The sequence below is a fragment of the Cydia amplana genome, chromosome 5, assembly GCF_948474715.1.
Source record: "Cydia amplana chromosome 5, ilCydAmpl1.1, whole genome shotgun sequence".
NCBI lineage: Eukaryota > Metazoa > Arthropoda > Insecta > Lepidoptera > Tortricidae > Cydia > Cydia amplana.
The window spans coordinates 15,731,519-15,742,657 of record NC_086073.1 but is presented as its reverse complement, the minus strand read 5'-3'; the positions used below and the strand labels follow the sequence as shown (position 1 = coordinate 15,742,657).

Below are 11,139 nucleotides of genomic sequence, written 5' to 3'. Positions count from 1 at the left end.
TCTCATATAAACCGCCATCTATCAACGGCGCGGAGAATCGTATACTTACATTATTGACATCTAGCGGTGAATAGATGAAACTTAGATTTAACTACTCCTCAACAGATGTCGGTGCCATTAGTTATGACTATTCAGTAACAGATGGCGCTAAACGAGGCTTTTTCTGTTCCTGATGGAGTTAATTTAAAGTAGATATTAAGTAAAATAAAGCAATACACATTTATAAAAACCCATTTATTCAACACTCGACATGATAATATCCAAAAATGCCATAACAAACTCGCAGGTACTTACAAACAATTGATTTTCATTCATAACCTAGGGCATAGAGAAAAAAATACATAGAGTGCTCACTCCATACATCAGTTTTAGTACCAAAAAAACTATTAGCATCTAGCATCGAGTAGCGGAACTATCAGTACTGCTACTTGACAATAGATGTAGCACCGACCGGAAAGTCTTATGCTGTTGAGATAAGACTTTCCGGTCGGTGCTACATCTATTGTCAAGTAGCAGTACTGATAGTTCCGCTACTCGATGCTAAATGTAGACACTGAAATTAATAGTCTGAACTGATGTATGGAGTGAGCACTCTTGTCTTACTATATTTCTCTATGCCTAGGGTACTCAAATTAACAATAATAGGGCTATTTCCATTAGTTACCGTACCTTACAGCTTCTATATTGAACAAAACGGTTACTTATTTATTTTAGGGGGCATCAAGGGTCTTAAGCCAGATATTCCAGATTCTAAACTTTTTGGCCATATTCCTTGAGTAGGACCATAGAGAAAAAAATACATAGAGTGCTCACTCCATACATCAGTTTTAGTACCAAAAAAACTATTAGCATCTAGCATCGAGTAGCGGAACTATCAGTACTGCTACTTGACAATAGATGTAGCACCGACCGGAAAGTCTTATGCTGTTGAGATAAGACTTTCCGGTCGGAGTTACATCTATTGTCAAGTAGCAGTACTGATAGTTCCGCTACTCGATGCTAGATGTAGACACTGAAATTAATAGTCTGAACTGATGTATGGAGTGAGCACTCTTGTCTTACTATATTTCTCTATGGTAGGACCTACTCGTAGGTACATAATAGAAACTGCCGGCGAGTTTTTAAAATAATAACCTACTTGAATATCCCTAATTGTAATATAACCTACTGCAATAATTATAATTAAGGTCAATGTAGCTAATTCCGTCATAGGGGCTATTCCCTCTACGAGCGTATATTTCTTTACAGTACATATGGCCCTATTTTCCCGCACTAGTGCGTAAAATAGCATGTGTTCGTGTGTATGTCAAAAGTTTAAATTAAACGACCATATGTACTGAAAAACGTTGTACGATACACGTGCGAATAGGTAATTCGCAACTCGTGTCGATTTAAAACACTCCCTTCGGTCGTGTTTTAATTTATCGCCACTCGTTTCGAATTTTACTCTTTTCCGCACTTGTATCGTAAATAACTATTGATTTTCAAGATAGTGGACGGAATAGACCCTATGACGAAATTCGCCACATTAAGCTTAATAAGTCTTAGCTCTAGAAGGTAGTAACTATTGGAAAACAACCCCTACGACTACGGTCACAAGGTTAGGTACTAAAGGCTTTCTGGGTCTACATATTATTAGGTACATATGTACTTATTAATTGCTCATTCGAATAATATATTGCTATATATTATATTTTAATATTGCGAATTGAAGCTGGCTTAAGCGTGTTTTGTACAGCCCAGGGGGCCCAGGGGCTGTTCATAAATTACGTCGTCTATTTTTGACGACTTTTGACCCCCCCCCCCCTAAAATCATCCAGAAATCATACTTCGAATGACCCCGTTTCCTCCTACGTAATGCTACCATCATCCGATGTCCAGACCCCCCCCCCCCCCCCCCCAATTTTAAATGACGTATTATTCTGTTATTTAGTAGCGTGTTAACACCAAACCAATTAAAAAGCGTAAATTACTAATTAAAACTTTTAAGCTTCGAACTAAAAATAATGATTTCTGCAGTCTGAAGAGCCAGTACAGCCTTCTTGGTATTATCTAATTCTATGTTTTCTGTTAGGTGCAGGGAGGCAATTTCGACTGCGGGATAATTTCAACTAATCGAACAAATTCACACACAACACATCTTTTTCGCTATCTGGACATATATGGCACTCTAGTTAATAATGTAAAACATGGAAGATATTCCGACTAAATGAAATTATCCCCCAGTCGAAATTGTCCCCCTGTACCTTTAACTTTTCAAAACTGACGTCGCTGAATTTGCTCTAGGTACATATTAGAAAAAACTATAAAAGTGGAACGTGCATAAGAATGCGCACTACCAAGTTTAGAATTAAGGATTTTCTCGATTTGATCTTCTAACTCTATTACTTGATTGTGTTTGCAAACTTTCCAACTATAGGTACCTATAATTGGGACTGCGACAATAGGTAGGTATATAGATAGGTACTTAGGTACTAATGGCATATCTCAAAGTCTGAAGACGATAGTACAATCTTTGTCACAATCCCGATCGTTTCCAAACTTCGGACAACGCCCTACTAGGTTACACGAATGTATAAACGATTAATATCCATACAAACCCTATAGTAAAAGAGTCAAAGTTGTATAATACATTTATACTAATGGTGTCTCTCTATTGGCACTTCGTACTGTGGGTCTATGCGAGATGAAAGTAAAGTAGTTTGCCCTATCCTCCTAAAGCCCAAGGTCCTAGCTATAGTACTGCTTCAGTTCGATGTAATTTAAACCATGTTCAATTGGAACAGAGTCGCTTTTGCTTTGTTTCGTTCAATTTTCAAACAACGCATAATCAACTCTATTTCCTACAGTTTAGGTTCAAATTTCAGTGGCAAATTTTGGATGTTTCGTTTGTTTGGCTGGGCCTAGGAGGCTATAGACGAGGCTACATGGACTACGTACCTAATTTCATTATCACAACATACCACATTCAGGTTTTGATTACGGGCAACGAAGATTTAAACATTAATATAATAACGAAGCAAAATTAAAAGAAAAAGTTACCTTTTAGTCTTTGAGTAGGTAGTAAATTTTCTTTTGTGCAAACCGAGAGAGTTGCTTTTTAGATTTGATTAAATTTCTCGCAACGGAATGCTTTAGGTAAGTTCTTAGAAATCTTTAGTCAGAAATAATTGTTTTTTCGTTCGTATATGTATGTTTAAACTTGACTTAAAAGCACCTTGGATACAAGTAGGTTTACAATGAAATTGTTTTGGTGAAATATTGTTGTTTTCTTCAATTACGGGAAAAATATGCGTATGCTACTTGGTGGCGCGCTACTGCGTTAAATTTCCTTTCTGCGCCAACCTTTTTGTCTAAGCCCGTGAGGTCTGGCCACTTAAGTCGCTGACACACATTGTCGCAATTGACAACTGACATAACAAATTAAATAACGCAACCAACGATAATTCAAAATTCTGGGCTAAATCATATTAGGTGCACTCCTGAGTTTGTCCTTATATTATAACCAGGGAGCGTACATTTCATGCCGGTTTCGTCATAATGACGTATTCATATAAACACACAGGATGTTTCAAAAAACGCAGTGACACAACTTAGTAACCGGAAACGTAGTGACTTTTATTTTATTTTTAATTATAGGCCACAACAACGTGTCTATCAACGTTTGATTATTAGTAACATAATAGTTTCTGAAATAAAAAAAATAAGAATGTCCTCCCGTATCGACGCGAAACTTTGTTCAAACTTTTTCGGCAAATACCTTAGTCTTAAGTTAGATTCTGAGGGTATACGTACTGTACTTGCATATTTCCCCCCGATACATTTTTGTATGAAATCGACAAAGTTTTTGTTATTCAATTGTTTCATGGTATATTCGATGCTATCATGAAATTGGTCAAGTCCATGTTAAAATCAAACTGTGTTTCTTTATGTTCCTCATGTTCTTTGTGTTTTATTGTTTGCAAATGTAACTTGATGTTGCTTTCTTTTGGTGGCAAACTTTGCTGACAGCAGGAACAATAAATTTGTTTATTATCTATAACTAAACATGGATTTATTTGGCACAATAATTCTATAGCCTCCATAGCGACTTTGGCAAAGCATTAAGTTTCCTGATCTTATTAAATTTAACTGAAATGTTGTTTCCGCACGAATACAATTTGTGACAAAGAGTAAACTTTGATGTGAGTGATGTGACAATGTCAGATAATATTCTTTCAATGTCCGTCTCAAGTGTCAATATATATCTACTTAAACGGAAGAGGTTGATTAGATAACAGTGATTAATCATTGATTAATCATATTTTCCATTATTAGGTACGAATAAATAAACGTTCGTTATTCCATTGCCCTTTGTCCACCCTGTATGTAGGTTGACGTCATACACCTGTCATCGGCATGAAATGTACGCTCCCTGATTATAACTAAACTTGACGTTGGCAAAGTGCCCTGGCAGCAAAAGCCATTCATACAAAAAAAAACCAACGATAATTGACGAGGACAAATCTGGACCAAACGGGGTAAGTCATCTTTCGATTAAATTTCTGTTTGATTAATTTATCGCCACCAAATACTCGGATATCTAAGCCACATTCCTCCAAACTCTAAAACATCAGTACGACAAAGTTGAGATACTTAATTCAGAGCAAAATAAACAAAAGGTTTCATGCAGAGGCTGGCACTTCATAAGTTTCATAACAATCTGATACCTATTTATTATTTAAAATCCTCATTAGGTAAGTATATACCTATACCATCTATACTATAAATGCTTTTGTATTTGACCACTTTGCTTCGTAAAAATTTTAACGCCTTTTAAATGTTCGTGCCACTATCTCATTATACTAATGAAATGAAAATAATGTAATTATTTTCTTATCTTAACATTTTACGGTTAGTTGTGAAAGACAGAAATAATTACGATAGGTATAGCTAATATAGACACAGATTAGGAAAGAATAAGATACGAGTAGGTACGTACAAGGTGCATTCCTAAAAAAAATATTCTAGACAGATACATCGAAATACGCCAAAAATACAATTAATACAATTATCCATATATAATTTATGTTATTTTATACTCACGTGTATGTACACTTAAGGTAAATAAAATATACATTTTTGTGCCAGTAATTCATCTCAGGAGGGCAGATTTTTTTTCGTATTAGGACAAACAATCAAACGTCGTTACTGAAATGTTGTTTTTTTTTTAAATGACGCATAACAATTAAGTTTAACTTGGCAACAGTACTTGTTCTATAAAATGTATGAGAAAAATTGAAAATTGAAACCATAAAGTACATAGAGGACACGCGCTTATTCGCGTTAATTACGGTAACGGTATACCGTGTCGTGTCTACGTCTATAATTACGAATAAACACATAATTGTTATATTCCGACAACACAGATAAATCGCTTATAAAATAGAATATGGATATAGCTGAAAATTTATGATAGATACTGCCCTTTTTAGCAATTTTGGCATAGACAATTCTTTTTACTCTCCGTACTAATAAAAAAAACGACTGTAGTCTCAAGTAACAAGCAGACAGAGTACCTATTTAGTAAAGAAACACATTTTATCCTAAACATTGACATTTTAAGGCACTATCTATACACGCACTACGTGATACAAAAATACTAGAAATCAAGAAAAGCTTTCATAGACACAACGTTCCTTCCGCCGTGTATAGATTGAGCCTAACACAGTATCTACAAAGATAAATGGACTAAATGGTAAATGGCATAAAGTTTAAAATTGACTGATAAGAGGTTAGACCGAAGTTTCAGCTGATGTGCTATTTTTCCTAGAATCACTTTTTTTTATTCCGCCACTCCAAGATTCCTTCCGCCTTACGATATCGCCCTGAAAACCGCCCAGAGGCCTCATACAATTAACTCGTAAATCTAATCAGCTAAATCTAACATTAATAAAGGTAAAAGTACTAAAATCTGGGCAAATATTTTTATAAATAGACACCGAAATCATGCAACAGATAAAATGAAATATAAAAGTGTATAATAGGTGAAAGCGTAACATGAAAGATAAAAAGATATGAGGGATATGAACAGTGGCTCTAAAACAGTACCTACTAGAAGAAATTAAAAATCTACTTACATCATAAGTTTATCCGCGATTCTTCAATATTAACATACATTACCTACCCTAATTACTGTGACTAAAATATTCAGTATTTTCCTTGTAAAATTGAGTTTTATTCTTAAAGAAAACCACATTAAACCTAGACCAATAGGGATTTAAAACTCTAAAACAATATTTGACTAGATATCTTCTATTTATGTCTACATTTCTTACACAACAACGACGCATAGTTTAAGAACTTGCACGAGTAATTATAAATCTACTAGAATAGGAATGTGCTCTACACATGCACGTATTTCACGAAAAATAATTCGCACCCTGTACTCCCTGGTCGAATGATCATTCGTGATTCGTGAAAAACGTGAACCGGGGTCCGTGCGCCATGCTATGCGTATCCGAGTGCCCAAACAAGGCTAGCGTCATGCTCGGAGTTAGAATTTGGTGTCATTGACGCACACCTTTACTGGGGGATCGTCTTCTTCCACTTCGTCCATGGTGGATAGCCGCCTTTCTATCTCCGATTGGAGATCTTTGGACATCAGCTTTTTATGCTTATTGCTGGAATTGTTAAAGGTTGTGTGGTTAACGGTATAAGTCTATATGGTATAGTACAGTCAGCAGCAGAAGTTGCTAAGCGGGCGAGGTGTTTGTATACTACAGTTTACGTTTCGATTTTTAAGTAGGTACTTACTAAATATTATGTAGTAAATAAATGCTTTGTAATTACCGCTTTGTAATTGAAATTTCTCGCTAACTTACCTACAGCAAGTAGAAGTTACATATTTTAAATATTATTATAATTATGACTTATCGATACCAGATTTATTGATGTTTCATTTTTTAAAACCCTCGTTTTTTGCCACAAAAACTTCTGTCTGGTCATTAACTACGTTGAATTGGTAGGTACTCCATGTTCAAATATTTTTTAACTATTTCTCGTATTGCAAACATATACTCGTACACTGAAATACCTTAAAATAGCAGGTACGAGTAAGTACTAACGCATTTTTAAATACTTACTTTTTCTTCCCTGTTTTGGGCTTACTATCCTTAACACCATTTTTATTCTTCGTTTTATTATTAACGTCCTTCCAAATACCAGTCTTATTCACCTCCTCCGATATGTTAATGGACGTTAACGGTATATTCATGATATTACCATTTATGAGAGGAATTTGCAAATTTTCTTCATACGCCGGCGGATTACTCTTGCTCGGTTCCTGAAAAGAAAAATTCAGAATATTGCGCACTCGAGACGAAAGTTTCAACAATACAAAGATAAAGAGGGCTTACATATTCATGTGATACGAATGCTACTTACTTTGTACAACGTTCGTAAAACTATATAAGGTGAGGTGTAAGATGAAAACTTGCAGCGGACAAGGAAAGTAAAATAATGGCCAAAATAAAATGCAAGAGTAACATAACACGAAATTTATTTATAAAACAGCGCACTGGTTCTACATGGCGGGATGACTAAATAAACGAATGGTTCGCCAAAAAGGTGATAGGTTTAGTTCCGTCGGCATAATTTTAATATTTTTGTGACCCATCCCACCTCATCTCCTAGCTCGCGTAACTCATCTTGGTTTCTCTTGGTCATTTCTGGCATGACGTCGTCCAGGATCTTCAGTTCGCGCCTGGTGAAAAGTAGGTCCAGACTCTTTCTGATGCCTATCATCACGACCAACATCAGTGGGAAGAGAATGGACGTTGAAGAGAAAGACTTTATCACCCAAAGACAGACGAGGCAAGTGAGTTGAATAGCGGTGAAGAGATGGACGCGTCGAATGGGCACCTGGAAAGTATTATTAATTGAGTATGACATTGAATTTATAAGATGGACTGAAATATTCATAGAAAATTAAAATCTTGTCCTTACCTGTCTCAAGAACATGTGATCCGGTTGATATTTCTGTGGCATAAACATTATTAAAATTCTGTCAAAGAACTGAAGTCCTTTCAACGATGCAACCCCCATATACAGAAATACTCCAAATAGGACAGGCATTGGTATATGTCTCAGAACTGGGGTCAGCACAACAGACAGCCCAATAGTCAGGAATATAAGAATATGGGTAGCTCTTTGTTCTCTCACGCCTAAGAATTGTGGCTTCTCCCCCGGCGCGGCGCATTCGGATTCAACTTTTAATGAATTCACGTGGTTTATGCTTAAAACTGTGGCAGCAACAAACCACGGAAGACCCATGATTGAACAAATCTGAATCAAGATAGCCAGTACAAACAAGTCTAGATGATAGCCGCATCCCTTCTTTAGTTTATTTTCTTTCCTGTTTACGATGACGGCCGTTATTTGCTGGTCCATAAAGATTAGTATAGTGCCTAATAAAGCTGGTAATATTGCTACTAATGCCGACCAGACAGGGTTCCCATTAAACGGAGTTATAACCCAGTTCCTTGACGGGAGCGTCGGTTTAAATTCGGAAGGTACTTCGAGTTTAGGCGTCTTTACGCCTACTTTGTAGTCCAGAAACGACATAGACAAAATGGCTATAATCACGGAGAAGTCGCTTATAATTTGTCGTACCTACAAAGTAAAGAGTGTCAATTTTATTTTTAAGGGTGATACTGTTTTTATAAAATTGTTTTTATATAAATCTAAGATTTTGTATTTACCTTCGATGGAAAGAAGAGAGAGTTCTTAAAATCTTTCAGAATGATTGATATTGTAAAGGTGCCCAAGAACAAAATAATGGACATCAAGAAAACGTCCGGTACATAAACTTTTGTGTCGCATCCGCCGCCCGCCAAAGTTCCGTTGTACAACTGAAAGAAGATAACTTAATAAAAGTGGGACACTTTTACGGAAAGTCTTTAAGTGAGCTGACATGAGGATATGCTCAGAACTAATTATTTTGAGTGACCAAGACGACCCTTATTCGAATTAAATAGAGCAACTACCTGGCATGAGTCTTTATCAACTGTTGTCCAATTAAAATGCTGGGGAACTGCGGAGTAATTGCTCGGCAAACAGTAACATTCGTAATTGAGAACCTCGTCGGGGCGTGTCTTTAATGGGTATTTCTTGCCGATGGAAATCACATTTTCTACAGCCTGAAATGAAAATAATGAATTAATTATCGTCATCACAAAGCCGTTTAGAAATCTTTGCTTGTATCTATTTCGTACCTTGTAAATAAAAATAAACGCTATGAGTGTGGCGAAATTTTCTTCAGTAAACCTGGTGATGTAACAAACGAGTGCGCTGGCATCGATAGCCACTAATGTGATCAAGATTATCGCCGTCCAAGTGCCAATACAAAATCTAAAGGACATATAATCCCAATTGAGTTGCTTGCAAAATTCATACACTATAGTCTCAAATACCAAAACAGGCCCTGTCGAACCCAATATTGTCAAAGGCTGCCCTGAAAAGAACCCATATCCCATTCCACACACAAATCCAGAAATCAAGGATTCCATTGCAGCCATATTTTTTCCAGTCGCTTCTCCTAATAATCCTCCAAAAGTTATAATAGGCGATAAGCAAGCGAAGTAGAGAAAAATCCAGGAGGCGACGCATTGTATCGCTAGCGCGTCTTTAAAATCGGACCAGTACCAAGGCACTTTTCTCTTAAGATCATTGATTAGGCCTCCAAATAGCCTCCCTGTCCTAGATAAACCCGATTCTTCTCTTTGTTTTTGTTCTTCTTCTTCTTCGTCTAGTTCTTCTTTAGGATTATTTTCATTTGGACGTTTTCTGGGATCTTGGGATGGAATAGCAGCTGGAGGTTCAATACGAATAGTGGGATCCCACTCTCCGGGTGGCAATACTGTGACAGCATCTAAAAATTCATCTATACCAGCTAGTAAGTGGTCACGTTTCTTTGCTCGGTATGCAACTTCATGGAAAATTTCATCTGACATAAGAGTTGCCATTGCTCGACCGATTTCATGAAAACTGGAATTACTGTTTGGTGGACCGAGTAGTACGAACATGAATCGTGTCGGGACGGGAACTTCAGTTAAATCACCCATAATTGTAGCTGATTTGAGTCTGACAAAAGCTGATAAAGTTTTCTCTAGGAAGTCAACTTCTCCGACCAGTATGTTGGAAGCCTCGGCACCGGGTGGTATCTTACGCATAAAATGCGTATTGCTTTTATGATTTATGTCGCCATTCATTGGAAGATCACCGCAACTGTGATTCCGAAGCATTGAAAGACTACTTGGACTTTTTATCATTCCCTCTTCTTGTTGCATACCACCTGAAATATAGACCATTGTTTAATAAAAGAAATTATTTTGGATATACAACATGTAAATTCCATATATATATATATGTACATACATACATTTGCTTAATCATACGTGCATAACAAATAAATTAAAATCATATTTTTAAGCTTTTTAGTACAAAAATACTATGGATGTGGATACTGTTTTATTCTCAAATACAAAATCATGGCTGATGTTTCCACTAACATCGACGAACATCGACGAAATTATGTAAAAGAAGCAAAACAACATAATCACATTTGACAAGTAGCAGAAATAATTGAAGATGGTAAACAAGGATTTATGAAAGAAGAAAAACAAGGCTTAGTAGTAGAACAACGATTGTAAGGAGAAGCGGTTACCCGCGTTAGGGATGCCTAGAAAACGACTGAATTCGCCTTTGTGAGAGTGTCCATTTGACGAACTGCCTTCCTCGACTGTAATATAATACGAATGTTTTACTATAGTACATTAAAAAACGACTCCATCTAGCTTAGATAAACGTTTAAAATACAATACATATGTACAATATATAGATAGCTTGAAGTGCGAGCGTGCCGGTCTTATAGCGTGATTGGTGTCGAGTTGTCGAGCGTTACCAGCTCTCACGCCGCCTGACCTGACACTGCTAGGTAGGAGCCTCTTGCGTCAGCAGCATGCAGCAGAGCGGTGTTGGGAGACGAGGTGGACCGACTACTCGAGCTGCGTCGAGACCCACCGTCCTGGAAATCTAGGGCACCGCCATATCCGTGTTAACCTTACTAAGAACATGCACTTGGCCAGAAAAGTTTATAAA

At 36.7% G+C, this 11,139-nt stretch overlaps 1 protein-coding gene and 1 long non-coding RNA gene across 7 annotated transcripts in view; both read right to left on the bottom strand.

Moving 5' to 3' along the window:
* Positions 1 to 218: 218 nt before the first annotated feature.
* LOC134648509 (uncharacterized) lies at positions 219 to 669 on the bottom strand. Its single transcript, XR_010096898.1, has 2 exons — positions 628 to 669; positions 219 to 318 (listed from the first exon to the last, which is right to left on the bottom strand). It is a non-coding gene; the product is annotated as an uncharacterized LOC134648509 (long non-coding RNA).
* Positions 670 to 5,586: 4,917 nt separating this feature from the next.
* LOC134648133 (sodium bicarbonate cotransporter 3) overlaps positions 5,587 to 11,139 on the bottom strand; it is a 74,851-nt gene continuing 69,298 nt past the window's right edge. For 2 of the 6 annotated variants that reach the window (XM_063502605.1, XM_063502607.1), the window contains 9 exons: positions 10,963 to 11,073; positions 9,255 to 10,333; positions 9,027 to 9,179; positions 8,742 to 8,891; positions 7,987 to 8,652; positions 7,663 to 7,902; positions 7,125 to 7,324; positions 6,563 to 6,662; positions 5,587 to 5,867 (listed from right to left, as the gene is read on the bottom strand). In XM_063502605.1, coding sequence (XP_063358675.1) covers positions 5,775 to 5,867; positions 6,563 to 6,662; positions 7,125 to 7,324; positions 7,663 to 7,902; positions 7,987 to 8,652; positions 8,742 to 8,891; positions 9,027 to 9,179; positions 9,255 to 10,333; positions 10,963 to 11,073 — 2,792 coding nt within the window. In that variant the 3' untranslated portion in view covers positions 5,587 to 5,774. Of the gene's footprint in view, positions 5,868 to 6,562; positions 6,663 to 7,124; positions 7,325 to 7,523; positions 7,903 to 7,986; positions 8,653 to 8,741; positions 8,892 to 9,026; positions 9,180 to 9,254; positions 10,334 to 10,705; positions 10,781 to 10,962; positions 11,074 to 11,139 lie in introns of those variants that run through there. The other 4 variants (XM_063502609.1, XM_063502610.1, XM_063502606.1 and 1 more) reach the window with 3 other exon arrangements.